The following is a 23,464-nucleotide window of genomic DNA, read 5'->3' as shown; positions in this document are numbered from 1 at the left end:
TACATGTATGTCAGAATTATCAAATGTTTGACATCCAGTTGCCGATGATTAAAATAAATCAGTGTGCTCTGTAGTGGTATTGTCAAATTTGAATTTTTTTTTTTTTTAGACATTTTAACTTTTTCTTAATAAACATAACTGAAGAACTATAATGGTATTGTTTGTTGTGTATTTTCAGTTGAGGTGGCCAAACCGAAGTATCCCGAGTGTTCGTCCCAAACGTACTGTCTGAACGGGGGCAACTGTCGGTACATCAGCGACCTCAAACGCCAGTTCTGTGTGTAAGTATAGCTAGACAGCTTTTCTTAGCAAAGTTATAGCAATATAATTACAAACTATTCCTATTGGATAACATTGATTAAAAAAAAAAAGTGTAGCATAGCAAAACAATTTTATACTAAATTTGTGACCATTATACATTGATAAACCTCAGAAAATTACATCATTATGCCAAATGGGATGTCATTACGCAAAACATGTAGAAACAGATTTTTGGGGGTATTTTTTAACTAAATAAAAGTGTTGTTTGAAATAAAAAGAGTTGTTTGCCTTATTTTTTGTGTGAATTTATTAATGTATAATGAATACAAATTTATTATAAAATTGTTTCGCCATGCTATCGATAAATTCAGAAAAACAAAACAACAAATAATTCTTATATATAATTGGTTTATTATGAATTTACCTCAAGAATAAATTTTTTCATAGAAGATAATACAATTTTTTATCACAAATTTGAGGCGTTGATCCAGGATTTTGTAATAGAGGGGTCCCAAAACCTGTTGTAGTATTTGAAAATAGAATTTAAAGGTCCTTGACAGGTGGATGGGATAACTTTGCATTTTTGTGTATTCTGTAATATATATTGTTTCACCAAAAATGGGGGGGGGGGGGGGGGGGCGGGTCCCTTGGGCCCCTGCCTGAATCCGTGCCTGAATTTACTTCCAGAAGTGAGCCACTGTTTAAAATTAAATTTGTACAAGACTAAATTATTTGTCCTGGGACAATTACTTTATTTATATTTTTGTGGTAAAATGTTTCGATTTTGGGCTTAAAGGAGGATTGAAAATTCTTTAGAATAAAACTGTCAAAACGGCCTGTAACCAACGTGACAATATATATTTTTTTCTTCTTCTGATCATAACATTAAACAGCATATGTAGGATCAAGTGAGGCATAAAAAAGTCAGTCATCCTAAAGTGCTGTTTAATGTTTTGATGACATTTTGTCATCTGACTTTTTACAGCTAATCATTTTTGCTTTTGCGTTAGGGAAATAAAATGAGCATTCACTGGAATTACAGCAGGAATTTTTCGCGTATGTGGTGAAGAATTGATTGCTGTAAGCAGGACACTTTTAACTGTACACTAATGGGAGTGGGCTTCAGATGGCTACTGTGATCTGAAGAATGGCAATTCACTGCACACAATTCACCGTTATCGCTCTATGGGCGGCAGAGTAGGCATCTTAATAGAAACAATTTCCTGAGCCACTCAGCACACTGTTCGGATTCAGGACATAAACGAATCTGGAATGGGGAATATTCAGTAGATTTGTATTCCAAAAAACAAGGTCACATAATATTTTTAGTCCAGGACTAATGGAATATAAAAATGTTACAGTAGATGTTAAAGACCAAAATTAATATAGCTATGATTTCAGACGTGCTAAGGTGTTGTTATGCAATATTTGATTGATTATTAAAGAAAAACAAAGTGTAGTTTTATCGACATCACATGATATTTTTAGTCCAGGTCGAAGGAGATCCTGTTAAACCAAATATAGCTGTGATTTCAGACATGTGCTGAGGTATTGTTATGCAATATTTAATTGATGATTAAAGAAAAACAAAGTGTAATTTTATCGACATCACATGATATTTTTAGTCCAGGTCGAAGGAGATCCTGTTAAACCAAATATAGCTGTGATTTCAGACATGTGCTGAGGTATTGTTATGCAATATTTAATTGATTATTAAAGAAAAACAAAGTGTAATTTTGTCGACATCACATGATATTTTTAGTCCAGGTTGAAGGAGATCCTGTTAAACCAAATATTACAGTAGCCATATATGTTGGAGACTAAAATTAATATAACTATGATTTCAGACATGTGCTGAGGTGTTTTTATGCAATATTTAATTGATTATTAAAGATAAACAAAGTCTAATTGTTATTGACATCACTTGATATTTTTAGTCCAGGTGGAAGTGAATCCAGTTAAACCAAATATAGCTATGATTTTAGACATGTGCTGACGTGTTGTTATGCAATATTTAATTGATTATTAAAGATAAACAAAGTCTAATTGTTATTGACATCACTTGATATTTTTAGTCCAGGTCGAAGGGAATCCTGTTAACCAAATGTTGCAGTAGCTATATGTTAGATATCAAATATAGCTATAATTTCAAAAATGAGGCCGATGTATTGTTATGCAATATTTACGGTAATTGATTATTAATCATTCATGTCAGAATTCTGGTATTCTTAAAACAAGATCTGATTTTGTAGACATCATATATTTTTAGTCGATGAGTACAGGAATCGTTTTAAACCAAATGTTGCAGAAGCCATATGGTAGAGACCATCTATAGTTATGACTTGAAAAAGTGCCGAGTTCTCATTATGCAAGAATATTTATAGTCCGTCCCATCCTCCTACAAAAATGTGTTTTGTAAATAATTTCAGTTTGGTTTGACGTAAGAATAAAAGTAAGTGTTTTGAAAATAACAACAAAAAAACACAACTATTTTGGTGTGCAATTTAGAAAACAGTTCGCTCAAAAATAAATAACTTGAAGTAAATTCCATAGTATGAAAAAAAAGGCGTTCCCTGTGGGTCAGACTATACATGTAAATGTAATTGATTATTCATTGAGTTTCAAGTTAAAATTTTTAAATGTTAAACCCCTGAGCATGACAGAAACACCATGCAGTGTTTGAGGAACAAGTACCATTAAGTGATGTCAGATAGAACTGCGAAGTCATCATTCACATTATTAATCACCAGTTGTTTTATGTCTGGTCGGACATCTTGTATTTATTTATTTATTTATTTACGTGATATTCCAGACACTGATTTGTGGTTTGCCAGCATTAATGTGTGATGCAATAACAACACATCTGACACGTTTTTCACGGGCCTAATGGAGTCCCTGTCTAAAAGGTTTTGATACAAACATTTAAGGGTCATTCTGGACAGTATCATTCATGTGGTGCAAATAGACTACAGAGACTGAGTTTGACAGATACACACGTTTGCATGGAAAGTAAAGTTTGTTTTATTTAACGACGCCGCTAGAGCACATTGATTTTTTTATCTTATCATCGGCTATTGGATGTCAAACATATGGTCATTCTGACACTGTTTTTAGAGGAAACCCGCTGTCGCCACATAGGCTACTCGTTTTACGACAGGCAGCAAGGGATCTTTTATTTGCGCTTCCCACAGGCAGGATAGCACAAATCATGGCCTTTGTTGAACCAGTTATGGATCACTGGTCGGTGCAAGTGGTTTACACCTACCCATTGAGCCTTGCGGAGCACTCACTCAGGGTTTGGAGTCGGTATCTCGATTAAAAATCCCATGCCTCGACTGGGATCCGAACCCAGTACTTACCAGCCTGTAGACCGATGGCCTGCCACGACGCCACCGAGGCCGGTCGTTTGCATGGAAGTCTAAAAGGGTGCTTATTTATTGGTGAACATACATTATATATTGTATTAATGAACAAACAAGATCTCCTGGGGTTTTCTCATTCCAACCAATTATACTTGACTATTATATCAAAGGATATCATACCTGTTGTCATGGTATCTGTCGTTATGTACAATTAAAACAGATCACTTGCTGCTAAATGAAAAAGGTAGCTTTTTAATGGTGACAGCAAGATCAGTCAGTCCTTATAAAATGTTAAAAGTGACTCGAGTCTTTAGGAAAATCTCTAGACTTTAATTTAATTATACATGTATATGTTATTTGTGTGATCAGACTTTATTAATGCTTTGGGGTAGGATCCAGCTCAATCAGAAGTATTTGGGTCATAGGATCAAACCTCTTTGGCGGACCCATGTGCTGATTTTTATTTTTTATTTTTTTGCCATCCCAACCAGTGCTCCACAACTGGTGTATCAAAGGTTGTGGTATGTGCTGTCCTGTCTGAGTAAGTGCATATAAAAGATCCTTTGCTGCTAATAATTTTTTTTTAGTGGTTTCCTCATTTAAAAAAAAAATGTTTGACATTCAGTAGCTGATGATTAATTAATCAATGTGCCCTACTGGTGTTGTTAAACAGATTGAAGCTTTAATTTTACTAAAGCTTGAGATAAGCACTAGGCAAGGGGCTGCGTTCAGTACATACAAGGTAGATTTCGTGTGGAGCACCTGTTAACAATTTGACTGATTTCTGTCACATCCATAAATAACAAAACCAGTCTAGCAAGCATTTTTTAAATGCCATGGATCACTTACATCTACTGGTTAACTACTACAAAGATAATGGTATATCTAAGGACGTGGTATGTGCTATCCTATCTATGGGATGGTATATAGAAAAGATCCCTTGCTACTAAAGGAAAAATGTATCGAGTTTCCTTTCTTAGACTATATGTCAAAATTACCAAATATTTGCCATCTAATAGTCCATGATTAATAAATCAGTCTACTCTAGTGGTGTCGTTAAACAAAACAATGTTAACAAAGATAGTGAAAGAGAAAACCCATTGCCACAATACCATGGGCTATTCTTTTTAATTAGCAGCAAGGGATCTTTTATAGGCACCATCCCACAGACAGGACAGTATATACCATAGCCTTTGATACACCAGTTGTGGAGCATTGGCTGGAATGAGAAAATATTCCAAAAAGTCGTGTCTACTTAATGCCAGATTTGTTTCTTTTTCGTACTCAACATGCCCATATGAATGAATCTGGGGGACACAGTTTCTAGTGGGAAGGTCACAAGCCAGTTGTTATTTATATAAAGTAGAACAAAAAACATATATTTTTGACCCCATTTTCTGTTCTGGTAGGTAGGTAGGTAACTAATTTAACGTGCCCCTATATCACTAGGGTTTCGAACACGCGTTTCTGCTCTAGACAGTGCTTGACAATTACTACACCTAACAAGTGTGAAACCCGACAGCAGCTAATTGGAAAACGTACTGGGGTTTCATCAAATATTCTTTTTCTCATTTTGTCTTATATTTTATTTATTTCAGTTTATGATAAGGGGCTGTTCACAGTTATTAGCAATTTGACAAAAGTACAAATTGTACACTGGGTTTGGATTGGGTGGTAATGTCAGTGTATGCTTTGTAAAAAAAGAGGTGAAACAAAACAGAAGAAAATATTCCTTTAAAAAATTTAAATTATTGATTGTGAACGGGTCCAAAAGCAAGTTATAATTGAAAATTGTTTGATTTCTATTTTCTACAACTGCTTACTTATTTTCTTGCAGCTGGATATTTTATTTTTGTCATTTATTGTATACATTTTATTTCAATATCACCATTTTTTTCTTGTTGTATAAATGTTATTCACTATCACCATTTATTTATTGTTATTATATATATATTCTTTTCATTTCTGTCACACATATATGTCTATTGGCATACACTTATTCTTATGTGTGTTTCATTTCCATCCAAGTAGTACAAATGTATACCATTCAGTACAGTCAAATCTTTGTTAAACTGCCACCTAATAGTGTCATAGAATGTCCTCTTAAGTTAGTTGGCTTCTTAATGCAGGTCAGTTTGTATTAGATCATTTGACAGTACAGGAATCCGATCGTTTAAGATGGTTGCTTGCTTTATATAGGTCTAATTTGTAATATTATTCATTAGATATTTGGAAGAATAGTAAAGACTGTCTCTTAAGACATGTCTGTTAGTGTTAAATACAGGTTAATAAGTTACAAAACATGATATCAAATTACTTGGGAATAATAAGGTGGTCTCTTACGAAAGGTGGATGCATAATAAAGGTGGCTAGTTAAGAAGGTTTGACTGTATATTAAGGTAAAATATCAAAAATATTTTGAAAAATGCCCATCCATTCACTCGTGCAAGATAAACGGTTATTGCCTCATAACTTGTTGAGTATTCTCTAAGTCATGAACTGAATAATTAAAACAAGATGGTCATGTACTGAAAAGTATATACATATTGTCACAAACTATATAATTTAAAAAAAAATTATGAACTACATGTATAATATTGTCATGAAATGTTTAATATGAAAAATAATATCATGACTAATAATATAAATATTGTCATGAACTGAATAAGATAGCATTAACAAATATTTTTATGAATTGAATGATAAACAAATATTGTCACGAACTGAATTATATAAAAGTATTGTTGTGAACTAAATAAAAGTTCAAGTTTGTTTTGTGTAACAACACCACTAGAGCGCATATTGATTTATTAATCATCAGCTATTGGATGTCAAACATTTGTTAATTTTAGTAGATAGCAGCAAGGGATCTTTTATATGCACCGTCCCACAGACAGGATATCACATACCACAGCTTTTGATATACCAGACATGGTGCACTGGCTGGAACAAGAAATGGCCCAATGGGCTCACTGATGGCGATCGATCCTATACCGACCATAAACCAAGCAAACATCACTGTGTTACATCCCGAACAATGAACTAAATAAACAAACACTTTATCACTGTGTTACATCCCGAACAATGAACTAAATAAACAAACACTTTATCACTGTGTTACATCCCGAACAATGAACTAAATAAACCAAGCAAACACTTTATCACTGGGTTACATCCCGAACAATGAACTAAATAAACAAACACTTTATCACTGTGTTACATCCCGAACAATGAACTAAATAAATCAAGCAAACACTTTATCACTGGGTTACATCCCGAACAATGAACTAAATAAACCAAGCAAACACTTTATCACTGTGTTACATCCCGAACAATGAACTAAATAAACCAAGTAAACACTTTATCACTGTGTTACATCTCGAACAATGAACTAAATAAACCAACACTTTATCACTGTGTTACATCCCGAACAATGAACTAAATAAGCAAACACTTTATCACTGTGTTACATCCCGAACAATGAACTAAATAAGCAAACACTTTACCACTGTGTTACATCCCGAACAATGAACTAAATAAGCAAACACTTTACCACTGTGTTACATCCCGAACAATGAACTAAATAAGCAAACACTTTATCACTGTGTTACATCCCGAACAATGAACTAAATAAGCAAACACTTTACCACTGTGTTACATCCCGAACAATGAACTAAATAAGCAAACACTTTACCACTGTGTTACATCCCGAACAATGAACTAAATAAACCAACACTTTATCACTGTGTTACATCCCGAACAATGAACTAAATAAACCAAGCAAACACTTTATCACTGTGTTACATCCCGAACAATGAACTAAATAAACACTTTACCACTGTGTTACATCCCGAACAATGAACTAAATAAACACTTTACCACTGTGTTACATCCCGAACAATGAATTAAATAAGCAAACACTTTACCACTGTGTTACATCCCGAACAATGAACTAAATAAACCAACACTTTACCACTGTGTTACATCCCGAACAATGAACTAAATAAACACTTTACCACTGTGTTACATCCCGAACAATGAACTAAATAAACACTTTACCACTGTGTTACATCCCGAACAATGAACTAAATAAGCAAACACTTTACCACTGTGTTACATCCCGAACAATGAACTAAATAAACCAACACTTTACCACTGTGTTACATCCTGAACAATGAACTAAATAAACCAACACTTTATCACTGTGTTACATCCCGAACAATGAACTAAATAAACCAAGCAAACACTTTATCACTGTGTTACATCCCGAACAATGAACTAAATAAACCAACACTTTATCACTGTGTTACATCCCGAACAATGAACTAAATAAACCAACACTTTATCACTGTGTTACATCCCGAACAATGAACTAAATAAACCAACACTTTATCACTGTGTTACATCCCGAACAATGAACTAAATAAACCAACACTTTATCACTGTGTTACATCCCGAACAATGAACTAAATAAACCAAGCAAACACTTTATCACTGTGTTACATCACGAACAATGAACTAAATAAACCAACACTTTATCACTGTGTTACATCCCGAACAATGAACTAAATAAAATAACAAATATTATTAGGAACTCTGTAATATATTTGTAATATATTTTAAATATTGCAATTAATGAATGAATCAGTCTGATAAATAAAACAAATACTTTGAAAAGCTACGTGTTTGACTGGAACCAACTACACAGTAAATGTTGTCTTCTTCTGATTAAAATCTCGAGTTGCATGCCTATTATCATCCAATAAATGCAATAAATTGAGTTGACAGCGTTGCATTACCATGTGCTCATATCGCAGTTTTGTTGAATCATCCCTAGAGGATGTCCTTTTCAATGTGGTAATAGTTTTTCTGGTTTTGATTTGATATTGCACACCGCCTTGGGAATTACAAATAGAAAACATGAGCTATTGGATACGGTGCTAACTAACGGTTCATTTTCTAATAAAAGGATTTCATGTTAAAATTCCCGAGAGCTGCTTGGCTATCCATTAAAAAGGTTCCGTTTTGACGCTCCTATGGTTGCTTCTCCATTAAAACCATTTCCATTTGCAACACCATCTTGGCAAAAATTGATGTCTATGTTTATATAAGAAAATAGGGTGACAGTATAGTGTGTTAATTAATTAATACCCTCTTACTATTAAATATACTTATAATATTTACAAATCACTGTGCATGATGGGCATATAACTCAAATTATTTTTGATATTTTTTTTATTGATATCCAGAAATGAAAATGACACAGGACAAAAACTCCAGAAACCTTTTCAGGAAAGTAAAAACATTATTAAAAGCTTTTCATTGAAGAACAAGGACCGACTGGAACAGCTTTTGGGTGGTGCTAAAATTAAAACTTTAATAAATGTCTACAGGGTTTTTGTTTTATCTCTGGATGTTGGTAACTGACAAAAGCATCTTTAGCCACAGACTTGTTTAGATTGATGAAACAAGTTGGCAGACGTATCCAAATTTTAAAAATCTTCACGTAATTACCCATTGGATTATTTCCTAATTGCAAAATCTATCTTTAGCCACTCTCTTCTGTTTAGAATAGTGTAGCAAGTTGATAAACAGGTCTAGACAACCTGTGCCATATGCCCCATTATTACAATGGTATAATAATTAAGTTGTAAACATGTCCAGACAACCAGTGCCTTATGATTAGTATATCTTTAACCACTGTCCTCTGTTTAGAATGGTTAATACGGTTCTAAACATGACTAGTATATCTTTATCCACTCTCCTCTGTGTAGAATGATATAATACGGTTGTAAACATGTCCAGACAACCAGTGCCTTACGAGTACCGGGTAGTATATCTTTAACCACTGTCCTCTGTTTAGAATGGTTAATACGGTTCTAAACATGACTAGTATATCTTTATCCACTCTCCTCTGTGTAGAATGATATAATACGGTTGTAAACATGTCCAGACAACCAGTGCCTTACGACTACCGGGTAGTATATCTTTAACCACTGTCCTCTGTTTAGAATGGTTAATACGGTTCTAAACATGACTAGTATATCTTTATCCACTCTCCTCTGTGTAGAATGATATAATACGGTTGTAAACATGTCCAGACAACCAGTGCCTTACGACTACCGGGTAGTATATCTTTAACCACTGTCCTCTGTTTAGAATGGTTAATACGGTTCTAAACATGACTAGTATATCTTTATCCACTCTCCTCTGTGTAGAATGATATAATACGGTTGTAAACATGTCCAGACAACCAGTGCCTTACGACTACCGGGTAGTATATCTTTAACCACTGTCCTCTGTTTAGAATGGTGTAACAGGTTGGTACACATTGTGAAAACCCCTGAAAGCCCATGACTAGTATATCAAAGGCCGTGGTACAGTCTGGCTTGTCTGTGGGGAGGGGCAGGACATAGCCTAGTGGTAAAGCACTCGGCTGATGTGCAGTCAGTCAAGGATTGATTCCCGTCATTGGGCTATTTCCCATTCCAACCAGTGCACCACAATTGGTATATCAATGGCCATGATATGTGCTATCCTGTTATATAAAAGACCCCTTGCTACTAATGGAAATATGTACCTGGTTTCATCTCTCTGACTATATTACGTCAAAATTACCAAATAAGCCGATGATTAATAAATCAATTGCTCTAGTGGTATTGTTAAACAAAATAAACTTTAACTTTTTAACTGGCATCATATAACCGTAATTAAAATGTATTGAATGCATCATTGAATAAAATACTTCATAATCTATATTGTCACACTGACATAATCATATTACCGTTAGATTCAAACTGTTACTTCAGAAGTGTGTATCAAATACACTAATAAACACACTGTATAATATGCCTTTTATTTAACTTTGGAAACCATTAAATCTTTTACGTTTTATTCCCACAAGAAAAGCTATCGATCTGAGCATAATTATGTGTCATTTGTCCTGTCAGGCACTATAAATAATGCACTGGGTTGAATTAACCATAGTTTGACACCCAATAGCCGATGTATTTTTCGTGCTGGGGTGTCGTTAAACATTCATTCATTGATTATAAATAATGGTGCAGTTAAAAGCAAAGACATCCCGGTTAGATGAGTGTTGATAACACCAGTTGCTGGCTTGTATCCAGCTGCATTACAATGCATGCACTCTTTACATGTAGCTGCATACGGTGCATGTATACGTAACTACATTGAGACATACAAAGTAAACACTTTCTGTTGACAGTTAAAGTAAAGTGGTATACTCCGAACATGTATGTTGTCAACTTAAGGGTAAAAAAACCCACAAATGAGTGTGGATGTTATGTTTCAGATAATAATAAAGTAATAATACTTACTGTACATGTTAAACAATAATACGGTTATGTTTTTGGTAGTTAAAGATGACAACCAGTCAGCCATCTGATTAGTTGTAATTACTATAATATACACCAGTCTCATTTTCCTGGACACGTACTATGTGGTCACATCAAAATGCTCTCTTTAATTAGTTTTGATTGAGTAAACTAGTCTGGGAGTGGCAGTCCTCTGTACATTCAATGTGTTTCTGATTATTCTACTGTTTGTAAGTAGTCCAAATTGGTATTTGATCTCCCAATAATTGTGTATGTTTTTATAAGGATATAAAATAAAGTTTGACCTAGTAAAGTCACTAGGATGATCAGAAACACATTTACTATACAGCAACTGATATTTTATGCTGATAAATATATTTAATATGTAATTTTAGTCGTAAAAAAAAGTATCTGTTAGTTGGCAACATCTTAACGATGGCAGACAACTTGGGACAGTCTGGTATCAGTAAATTAAATTGAGTATTATTGAATTTGTCATCACAGAAGCTGTTGGCTAAAGATGTGTTTTTGATGCTCTAGTTTTGATGGTCATGTTACTGTGCCATATACCCCGGTGGTGAAGCTTGTTGCTATAATAACCATGCTGATTTGACAGATGCCCAAGGACATTTACCGGGGCTCGTTGTGAGCAACTAGCATCCACTGAAGTAATTGGCGGTGTCGGTAGGAGAAAAATCAGTTACTTCAAATCAGGTTCAATATCAACAGTGATCTTTAGCATGGCCTGTTTAGTTTTTAGTTCAAGACTGACGACACGTCTTCAGTTACAGAACGCGTTTGATGCCTTTGCATGATTTTGTTTTGGGGGTTTTCAGTTTCATTAGATGCTTTTCTTTTGTAAATAATAATAATTCATATTTGGAAGGGTTTCAGGGTGGATATCTTGTGGTTGTTGTTGGGTTTTTTGTGGGGTTTTTTTTTGGGGGGGGGTATTTATAAAGAAACACAACCAAATAGAAGAAATATGTGGATTTTTTAGTTTTGCTTCTTGAATTAAAAAAAAAAAAAAAAAAATTGGGGGGGTTTGTTCATTTAATATTACTCTTGAATTTTTAAGAACAAAATTTATATACTTTTTATTTCATTTAATTTGTTTTTAATTTTAAGTAAAGAAAAATGCATGTTTTTTGTTTTGTTTTGTTAAACACCTTTTGCGATGATTTTCTTTTTGTTCATTTAATATTACTAATTTTACTTAATACTATTTACATTGTAGTTGGACATTTTTTTAAAATTTATTTTATATGCAGTTTTTAAAATTACTTTTAATTTTGTTTTCATTAAAAAGGCAGTTTTGTTTTATTATTTTATTGATTTTTTTTTTAAGACTGAAATTTTTAGTTGTTTTGAAAGCATGTGCCATGTTAAAAGATCGACCGTTAATTGAACTTGACTGAGTGTGTGGGTTGATTTTCATCTAACATATCTATCACTCACTAACCAATCCCTAACTGCTTGCTTGCACCAGTGGCTGGTCTTGTATGACAAGATGACCTTTTAATCATCATTTCAATTTCCACAAATTTAAGATGGGTTTTTTTTGTGTGGTGTTTATGTACTAATACGAAATTTGTGCTTCAAAATGTTATATTTAATTAGGCATGAATTCAGTAGGGTCCCAAATGAGTACGTATGTGCATGCATAAATTAAGCTTAGCACATAATTTGTTCAGTATGGTTTTATAATGGTTCCATCTAGTTTTATAAAATAAAAACCAAATTTTAATGTATAGATAAAGAATTAATAATTTAATTACAAGAATTGGGAGTAATTCAGATGAAAGTGTGAAGTTTTATTTCAGTAATATCTGCTATTTTGTGTGCAAAAGAAATTACTTTCAAAAATGTAGAACAAATGAAATATATGATTGGTCTTCATGTATCAAGATCATCAACACATGCTTGGTGCCACTAGTATATACTTTAAAAAAGCTTTTCTAGTGTAAATAGGTAAGTACCCAGACTTGCAAATGTTTGTAAACAATTTTTTGTTGTATTGTTCAAATGATTTTTTTTTTTTTAATGTTGGAAGAATATAAATTTAATTGACATATTTTTTATGTTTACCACAAGAGAAATATTTCAAAATACAATTGACAAATTAAATATATTAAAAAATAAATTGAGAAACTCTTGAAGTGAATTTGCCAAATTGGACCTTTCACTTGTGGTAGATTGAATCTTTTGGCAGCATTGAATCAGTGCCTAGCAACAAACTGAACCTATTGCTAACCCCAAGCCTCAGATTGAACTTGTTTGCAGGCTTCAGATTTTAATGATAAATTGACTCTGTTACTAATGATAAGCTGATGCCCTGCACAGCCCAAGGCCCTTAAATTGAACCTGTTAGTTGTTCCAATCTTTGATGACTAATTAATAGTGATAAGACTCAAATTGAACCTGTTAATGGTTTAAAATTTTAATAATAAATTGACACTGTTACTGAAATTAAATGGAAAGCCTCAGGCCCTCAAATTGAACCTGTTATTACCTGTAGTTCCAAATTTTAATACCAAATTTATTCCATTATTAATGTAATGACCCAGTTCTCTGGAAAGCATCAAATTGAACCTGTTGCTGGCTTCAAATTGAATAGTATCTATAACTATATACTTCAGTTTCGGTTTTGTTTAGAAACATTTGTAAGTCTAATTCTGGCTAGCACACAGTATTATCCTGGCTACGCAGAGCTTTCTGTATTTTTCCTTCCATTTACCATATCATACCATATAAGCATTCTCTGTCTCATTATCACTCATTCATTACCTTGCTGCTTCACCAATCAGGTGTCCAGAAGCGTATGTGGGGAGGCGCTGCGAGCTCCGGGATATCTTCAGCATAGAACCAAGATATACCAGTATGTATTCAGTAGCTTTTTCTAGGCCCTCTGTAGCTGCATACTCTGGTGATATGCTGCACAGCATGCCCTAGCTACAGAGGGTATGCATGTAAATGTGGTATGCATTTTTAATTTTTAATTTAAAAAAATATATATTTATCAAAGTAATTTCAGTTTGCATGTCGTTTTGATCATAAATAAAGGCTTCCAAAGCTTAATTAATATTTGTTGTAACTGTTTGAAAATAAATGTTTGAAAATTATGGCAAAATCTATGCATGCATCTTTTAGTTTGATTGTAATTAAGTTAAGAATTTTATATATTGGTTGCTGGCATGGAATTTGTAATCTGTTGTAAAGTAATGTTAAAAGTAATCTATAATTTTATATTATTATTACCTTTTCTGGTGGTAATTGCAGTAAATGTTTCTTCTGATTTTCTCTGAACTAATGGCTTTGCATAATAGCTTAAATCTTTTATTTATTTGAATAACAGAAAATATATAGATTAAAATAATTACACAATATTGGAATATATGAATCTATGACTAACAAGTTTTGCTTGCTGGTAATTGTATTTATCTGTCTGTCTGCCATTGTGTGTGCGTGTGTGTGTGTGTGCAAGACCTCTCTCTCTCTCTCTCTCTCTCTCTCTCTCTCTCTCTCTCTCTCTCTCTCTCTCTCTCTCTCTCTCTCTCTCTCTCTCTCTCTCTCTCTCTCTCTCTCTCTCTCTCTCCCTCCCTCCCTCCCTCCCTCTCTCTCTCCTTCTCTCTCTCTCTCTCTCCCTCTCTCTCTCTCTCCCTCCCTCCTCTCTCTTTTTGTCAAAAAATGTCCTGTCACTTTCTTCACACATGTATTTAAAAGATAATATATATTGCACATATAATTGTTAAATGTTTTATGCCTAATATTTTCTCTGTTGCTTTAATAACTGGCTTAATAATGTTTTAAGTTGTGCTTTTGTGTGATTGATGTACTGTTTACTAACAGTTTAACTGAATTATTTGGTGAATGGTATTTACTTCATTATGTAATTGTTCTGTTTGTTGTGGTTTTTATAATTTAACTATAGTTAGTCTTTGAAGTTGTCTTATTTATACAGTGAAACCTGTCAAAACCAGACCCTCTATAAACCAGAATTCCTTCAAAACTGGATGTTTTTCATGGTCCTTTTTTAAAAATCAGTACATAACTAAACCTCTATAAACCAGTTACCTCTTATACTGGACATTTAAATTGGTCCCAAAGGTGTCTGGTTTAGAGGAGTTTCACTGGATTGCATTGATCTCAAATGGTACTTTTACTAGTCTAAAGTAATTTAAAAATAATTTCATATAATACTTTTACTAGTCTAAAGTAATTTTAAAAATAATTTCATATAATATTTTAAAGTTGGATTATAGGCCCATTATCGACATGATGGCAAATCATTTGAATTATTTTATCAAATAAAAAATGAAAATGTCTTTTTAGGTTACATCAAGTACAATATTGATAGTTTAATTCTTGATAATTGCAATTTTATAAACATTTTTAGAGATTTTACTATATATATATATATATATATATATATATATATATATATATATATATATATATATATGTAAATACAGTATTTGTCACAAGTACAGATATGCACAAGACAATATTCAAATTATTTGTTATTCAAAACCTGTAAAAGTGAATTTGTTTTATTTAATTGTTGTATTATATGGTTTATTGGTTTATTATATTAAATTTGTTTACAGCACTTAAACATATATTTAAACATTCATGCTTTGTCAGTCACATATACATGTAGAATGACGACAGGTAATTTCAGATAAGTCCATTGTTGACAGTGCCTCTTGACTAGTACATGAAAGGCAATGGTATGAGCTGTCTTGTCTATGGGAAAGTACATACATGTATGAAAGATCCTTTGCTGCTTTTCTGTATGAGTAGCCAACTGGGTTTCCTGTCTGGCAGTATGGAGCAGTGGAACATCATTGTGTATTTTGTGCTGGGGTGTCGTTAAACATTTATTCATTGAAATGCTCCAAAATTCAATGTTTAATGAATGAATATGTTTTCTTTTCACCAGTTTATTAACATTTGAATGGTGTTGTTTTTGATCAAATTTTTTTTATTTAACAGTACAGAATTGTACTGTAGGTGACCCTTTCTAACACTTTTTTTTACTCTTGTCTCTAGATGGTACATCAAATGTTGTGGTATGTACTGTCCCGTCTATGGGAATTTGCATATAAAAGATCCCTTGCTACTGTATCAATAGCCATACATTAGACTCCAAATAGCCATAGTTTAAAATGTACTGAGGTGTCAGTAAACAAACATTCCTTTCCTTTCTCTCATTATCTATACCAAGTAAAGAAATAGCCGTACGTTAGACACCAAATAGCCATAGTTTAAATGTGCTGAGGTGTCAGTAAACAAACATTCCTTTCTTTTCTTTTCCTATAACCCTGGAAAACTCCTGCACCCTCGTCGGTATGTGGAGCCATGTTCATCTTAAATAGAGACTCCGGTGTCCTAAGTGGATTATTCGGTGATGAACTCGAGGGATGCCATTTGTGTACTGCTCTAGTCCATTTTGGTTATAAGCTGATAATATCTGCACAGTTTAGATTTAATTATTTGACAACCAGTCTCTTTGGAATGGCGTGTTGTCTTGGCAACACGTGTTTGCTTGGTGCTTTCTCACATATATACAGAGAAGACATTGCCTTAAAGCTGCAGTCTCTGATATACATTTTTTTATTATTATATTTATAGAATCACCAACATCACATGTAGTTATTTTTATCATTACACAAAACTCTTGGATATCCTTTGGCTATTACCCTAATACTAATTACATGTATACACATCACATGAAATGGGTTTTTTTTTCCATTTTAAAACTCAAAACAACATGGTCATATGTAATCTGAAGTAATCAGTGATGGCAGCATAAAAATAATCAGTGTACAGTAACAGGGTGGGTGGGAAGCTGTCTTTTCCAAGTAGACTAAAAAGGGCATTTATAAGCTCAGAAAGGTATCATGGAGGTATTTTTCTGTGTGTCACCATGCTTGGTACTGCCATGAAACACGAGACTACTCCAATGCTGTGTTTGACAAAGTATTAAACAAACATGGTGGCAGTCTGTAGTTCTGTTTGTATTATGCATTAGTAACTGATGGGGGTGGGATCGATCCCTGTTGCTGGGCCTATTGGGCTATTTCTTGTTGTAGCCAGTGCACCACAACTGATTTATCAGATCCCTTGCTATTAATGGGAAAATGTAGTGGGTTTCCTTTCTAAAACTATATGTCAAAACTTAACAAATGTTTGACATTCAATAGCTGATGACTAATAAATCAATGTGCTGATGTACCGTTGTCTCCTGACTTGTATATCAGAGGCCTTGGTATGCGCTGTCCTGCTAATGGGGAAATGCAGCAGGTTTCCTCAAAGATTATATGTCAGAATTACCAAATGTTCGAGATCCAACAGCTGATGATTAATAAATGAAAGTGCTCTAGTGGTGTCATGAAACAAAACAAACTGTTGGTGCCTGATGTTATATTCAAGGTGGACTAGCAGCTTTAAGTGAGGGACTTGAATGTAGCCGAGAGGTAGAGCACTCGCCTGTGGTACAATGGTTCATAAGATCATTCAGTCCCTATGGTCTTGTGGTTTGCCCCATGCCTGGTACAAGTCAGGTCAGGTCAGGTCATAGGGTTTTATGTGCACATTCAGAGCAATCTTTTGTAGTACACGCCTGTCATGGGCACAGTTGTCAAGACTTGGCCAGCTCATTCCGTCCAGGACAGAAAAAGGGTTGGGGTGGGTGGGAGAGGGGACCACCTGCACTGGCAGGTGCAAGGCAGCACCAGCAGCCCGACTGGGGTGTAGTTTTGGTTCTATTGAATTTTGAATGTCCTGTAGGATTAAGTCAAAAAGGAAAAGTTGTGCAGTTTCTATGAAGCAAATTTGGCGCATTTTTTAACAGTTCTCCGAAATATAAAGGGGGAGCTACGTATGATTTTGAACTTAGTATGCTGAGAATAGCTTGTTAATGCCTGGTACATTGTAGACTGTCCTGTCTATGGGAAAGTGCATATAAAATATCCCTAGTTGCCTTTTGGTAGGGTTGTTTATATGGCAGCAGTGGATTTCCATCATTTCTTAAATAAGTGTCAAAATACCCATATGTTAGACACCAAATAACCATAGTGTTAAGGCATTAAACAAACTTCCCTTCCCTTCCCTTCCTTCCTTTCCCTTCCCTTCCATTCTTCCCTTCCCTTCCCTTCCCTTCCTTTCCCTTCCCTTCCCTTCCGTTCCCTTCCGTTCCTTTCCTTTCCTTTCCTTTCCTTTCCTAAATATAGCTATGTACTTTTGACAAGAACCTCCAACTTCGATCACTGAAATTGGGTTTAATTTTGAACTATGCAATTATTTTGTTAGTAATAAAATGTATTGTTGCTGCCTGAAGTAATCATAACTCGGGTCTGCTATGGAGTGATTGTTACTAAAACGAATCTCTCAAGATTTGCTGGTCTAGACGTGGCAGACAGCCATTTCATTAATCTTGTCAAATATTTTCTGGGACAGGCAGAAAGTCCTATGGTTCTGATTGTTAAATTACTTGGTAGTAATTGCAGTCGCTGATAACTGTCACCAGGACTTAGTTTATAAAAAATGTCTATATATATTTAATAAAATGGCCAATGTCTTGACCAACAAAACTCTAATTGTTTTTTCCCATCCCAACCAGTTCCTCACGACTGGTTTATCAAAGGACATGGTATGTGCTGTACTGTCTGTGGAAAAATGTGTATAAAGGATCCCTTTGCTGTTAATAAAAATATATCTTTTGATCAAATGTCAGAATGACTAGTGGCTGAATTTACAGGTGTTTAAGCATTGTAAATGTATGTAGTTAGATGCATTTTAAGGTGTTTAAGCATTGTAAGTGTATGTGGGCTGAATTTACAGGTGTTTAAGCATTGTAAGTGTATGTGGGCTGAATTTACAGGTGTTTAAGCATTGTAAGTGTAGGTGGGCTGAATTTACAGGTGTTTAAGCATTGTAAGTGTAGGTGGGCTGAATTTACAGGTGTTTAAGCATTGTAAGTGTAGGTGGGCTGAATTTACAAGTGTTTAAGCATTGTAAGTGTAGGTGAGCTGAATTTACAGGTGTTTAAGCATTGTAAGTGTAGGTGAGCTGAATTTACAGGTGTTTAAGCATTGTAAATGTATGTGGGCTGAATTGACAGGTGTTTAAGCATTGTAAATGTATGTAGTTAGATGCATTTTAAGAAGAAAACAACACAGGCTTTGTAAAGTCAGTCCCATTTGTTCAACAGCAAATATTCTTAATTCAAAATATGCTGAGTTTTCCTTTGTATTCATCCTATTTCTGCACGAACAGAGTATGTAGAACAAAGGAAGACTGCGAAAATGCCTTGAGGAATCTTTTATCTTTCCTGGCTGACAAAAGCCAAATCAATTGGAAGAATTGGCTAAGATTACCATAGTCTCTGGAGATTATTGAACAATGCATTCCAGACAGTGGAAGCCATCTTGGCAAAAACTGTGACAATAAAATATTAAAGGAACATCAAGGATGCATGGCCAAACACGGTTTTCATTTACGAACTTAGCGTTGAAAGGAGTCGTGTTTTATACATATATGTAAAGCTGTACAATATTGTATAGTAGATTAACGTAACAGTTTGTCAATGTTGATGAATGAATGATGTTCAAATATTGAACATCATCATGGATGCCTGTACAAATGTTTTTACCTTGTGTAGAACAGGTTGGATGTAGGTCGGTGCCAGAGTGCTGGCCTACAGTGTGGTGGTGCCAAAGATCAAATAGCATTGAGGGACTCTGGATCTTTCTCATCCAAACATAGCCCAGTGCTAAAGCACTTGCCTGATGTACAATCGGTCTATGATCAATTCCATTCAGTGGGTCCACTGGGCTATTTGTCATTCCAGCCAGTGCTCCACAATTGATGTACAATCGGTCTATGATCAGTTCCATTCAGTGGGTCCACTGGGCTATTTGTCATTCCAGCCAGTGATCCACAATTGATGTACAATCGGTCTATGATCAATTCCATTCATTGGGTCCACTGGGCTATTTGTCATTCCAGCCAGTGATCCACAATTGATGTACAATCGGTCTATGATCAATTCCATTCAGTGGGTCCACTGGGCTATTTGTCATTCCAGCCAGTGCTCCACAATTGATGTACAATCGGTCTATGATCAATTCCATTCAGTGGGTCCACTGGGCTATTTGTCATTCCAGCCAGTGATCCACAATTGATGTACAATCGGTCTATGATCAATTCCTTTCAGTGGGTCCACTGGGCTATTTGTCATTCCAGCCAGTGCTCCACAATTGATGTACAATCGGTCTATGATCAATTCCTTTCAGTGGGTCCACTGGGCTATTTGTCATTCCAGCCAGTGCTCCACAATTGATGTACAAAGGTCATGGTATGTGGGGTGGTACACATAAAAGATCTCTTGCAAGTGAATGAGTGCTGGCAGCAGGCTCTCTCTCAAATTATCTCTGTGGTCCTTAAGCATATGTTTATCTATGTGGTCCTTAAGCATATGTTCATATAATTAAATTATCTCTGTGGTCCTTAAGCATATGTTCATATAATTAAATTATCTCTTTGGTCCTTAAGCATATGTTCACATAATTAAATTATCTCTTTGGTCCTTAAGCATATGTTCACATAATTAAATTATCTATGGGGTCCTTAAGTATATGTTTATCTCTGTGGTTCTTAAGCATATGTTCATATAGTTAAATTATCTCTGTGGTCCTTAAGCATATGTTCATATAATGAAATTATTTCTGTGGTCCTTAAGCACATGTTCATATAATTAAATTATCTCTTTGGTCCTTAAGCAGTGTCCCTTGACTGATATGTATTATCCTGCCTATGGAAAAATGCATATAAAAGATCTCTTGCTCTCTGGTTTTGTTTCTTGGGGGTGGGGGTGGGGTCTTTTTTTTTCTTTCTTGCAAGAATAGCCTGTGTGTTGGCTGTGGGTTTCCTCCCCCCCCTCCTCTCTCTCTCTCTCTCTCTCTCTCTCTCTCTCTCAAACAATTTTGTTCTTTTCAGAAACTAGTACATGTATTAAAAATGAGTCCATTTGTTATGTGTGACTGACAAAATATAATGGTTTAAATCAAATTATATATATGCAATTTAGTTCTCTTTTTTTTAAATAATATGTGCACAATGAACATATTTCTCAAATTAAATTCTCTAATATATAATAATTTTGTGCATTTCTGTAATTAAATTATCACCCTCTGGTGAACTTGGATTTTGTTTCTGTCCCAAATGATGTGGTATGTACTATCCTCTCTAAGGGAAAGTGCATATAAAAGATTTCTTGCTGCTGTATCGGTAGGAGTAGTCTATGTGGTGCAGCAGGTTTCCTCTTTTTTTCTCGTTACCAAGTAGCAAGAGTCATGAAATGAACATTCCTTTTCTTTAATTATTTATGTATGTTAATTAAGATGTCTGCATTTGATTTGTGGGTTTTTTCTCTTAATGAAATGCTATTCAATAGTTATCATATACCTGTATGCATCAGGGGTGGGAATTCTCCTCAGATCAGCTCTTTTTCTCTCATGGAACATTGCATTTCTTCGCATTTTAATCGTCCTTTCCTCCAAAATGTGTCAGATGGCACAGATATTAACCTAGGATTTCAGGAATTTCTGGGACACCTCTAGATTTCATCTTTTTTACAGTTGACCAATTCCCACCCTGATGCATATATTTAGATATTCGTATTTTATGAGTTGTCTATATATGTTCCATGTACCATTTCTAATTACCTTCTCTGATTGCTAATGATGTTTATTCTGTAATTTCAGAACAAGCCAAACTTTTACATGATCGCACTCTCATCATCATTGGCATTGTTATTGCTATTTTGATCTTCATCGCCATTTGCATAATCTCTTATTACCTCGCAAAGTGAGTATCAATGGATTCTAACAACATTTTATAAACATAGAAGTATCGATTCATTTCGAACCTAGTATACACAGTGTATCCAGCATTCTAAAAATACGTTTATATATTCACAGAGGCATCGATTCAATTCACACAAGTGCAGAATATTTGTTTATTGGGGTTGTTTTTTTGCTGTTTGTTTGCACTCAAGAATGTTTTTATGGAAAGATTAGTGGAAATTTCTTTACAAACTGGGGTGTGATGTAGCTCGATGTTAGAACGCTCACCTTAGGTGCAATGGGTTGATGGACACCCACCCCATCCATGAGGAACCGGGGTGTGATGTAGCTCGATGTTAGAACGCTCACCTTAGGTGCAATGGGTTGATGGGCACCCACCCCATCCATGAGGATGAGGGATGTAGCCCATTGGTTACGAGTTCGCCTCATATGTGGTATGTCTGGGATCAATCCCTGTCGGGTACCCATTGGGCTATTTCTCATTCAAAACAGTGCACCACGACTGGTATATCAAAAGCCGTGGTATGTGCTATTCTGTCTGTGGGATGGTGCATATAAAAGATCCTTTCCTACTAATGGTAAAAAAATATACTGAGATTTTTTGTTTTTAAGACTATATGTTAAATTTACCAACTGTTTGACATTCAGTATTTGATTAATAAATCAATGTGTTATTGTGGTGTTGTTAAACAATATAAACTTTAATTTTCAACCCACTCCATTCATGTGCCCCATGACTGGTACATCAAAGGCTGTGGTATATACACTCCTGCCTTTGGGGGAAAATATTTTAAAAAATAGCCTTAGTTTAATTAAATATTCAGTGGTCATTTAAAAAAAATATTTTTTAAATACTGAGGTTTTGTTAAACAAGTAATCTTTTTCTTTCCTTGTTGCCAATAGGGTTAACCTATGTGGTTGCAACAGGTTTCTCTCACTTAGAGACATATTGCATAAGCCTTGATTGGATGTCTGCATGAAATCATCAATCATTATGCGGTATATATTTTAACAACCAATAATACACTAGTGACAAGATCTGAAATTAAAATACTAAAATTGTATGTGAATTTTAAAATTTCCAAATTAATAATTTGATTTTTTTTTTTTTTTTTTTTTTATTATTTAAAGACGACAACGCAAAAAATTTGAAGCAAGAAGATTATCTCGAAACATTCCAAGACAAACGAGAGGACATTATCAAACTCTGGATGAAGTGGATAGCGGTCATCACCGATTGGCCACTCGTTGTTACAAGGTTTGTTGTCATGGTGATGGGCGGGGTATCTGTGTGATGCTAAAATGGAGACTTTATTTGTTAAACAGGGACCTTATTTTAAAAACAGAGAATTTGATCTAAAAATAGCAAGGAGCGGGACATAACCCAGTGGTAAAGTGCTCGCTTGAGGCGTGGTCGGTCTAGGATCAATCCCCATTGGTGGGCCCATTGGGCTATTTCTCGTTCCAGCCAGTGCACCACAACTGGTACATCAAAGGCTGTGGTATGTGCTTTCCTGTCTATGGGATGGTGCATATAAAAGATCCCTTGCTACTAATAGAAAAATGTAGCAGGTTTCTTCTCTAAGACTATATGTCAAAATTACCAAATGTTTGACATCCAATAGCCAATGAT

General features: G+C 34.6%; 1 protein-coding gene across 2 annotated transcripts in view; it reads left to right on the top strand.

Annotated features, from left to right (window-relative positions):
- Window positions 1–23,464, top strand: part of LOC121379914 — a 122,384-nt gene that overhangs the window by 85,461 nt on the left and 13,459 nt on the right. The window contains exons 4-7 of one of the 2 annotated variants that reach the window (XM_041508588.1): window positions 179–281; window positions 13,768–13,838; window positions 21,730–21,832; window positions 22,963–23,089. In XM_041508588.1, coding sequence (XP_041364522.1) covers window positions 179–281; window positions 13,768–13,838; window positions 21,730–21,832; window positions 22,963–23,089 — 404 coding nt within the window. Of the gene's footprint in view, window positions 1–178; window positions 282–11,576; window positions 11,645–13,767; window positions 13,839–21,729; window positions 21,833–22,962; window positions 23,090–23,464 lie in introns of both variants that reach the window. The other variant, XM_041508589.1, reaches the window with a different exon arrangement.

This window comes from Gigantopelta aegis, chromosome 8 (assembly GCF_016097555.1).
Source record: "Gigantopelta aegis isolate Gae_Host chromosome 8, Gae_host_genome, whole genome shotgun sequence".
NCBI lineage: Eukaryota > Metazoa > Mollusca > Gastropoda > Neomphalida > Peltospiridae > Gigantopelta > Gigantopelta aegis.
This window is presented reverse-complemented; position numbering and strand designations above follow the sequence as displayed.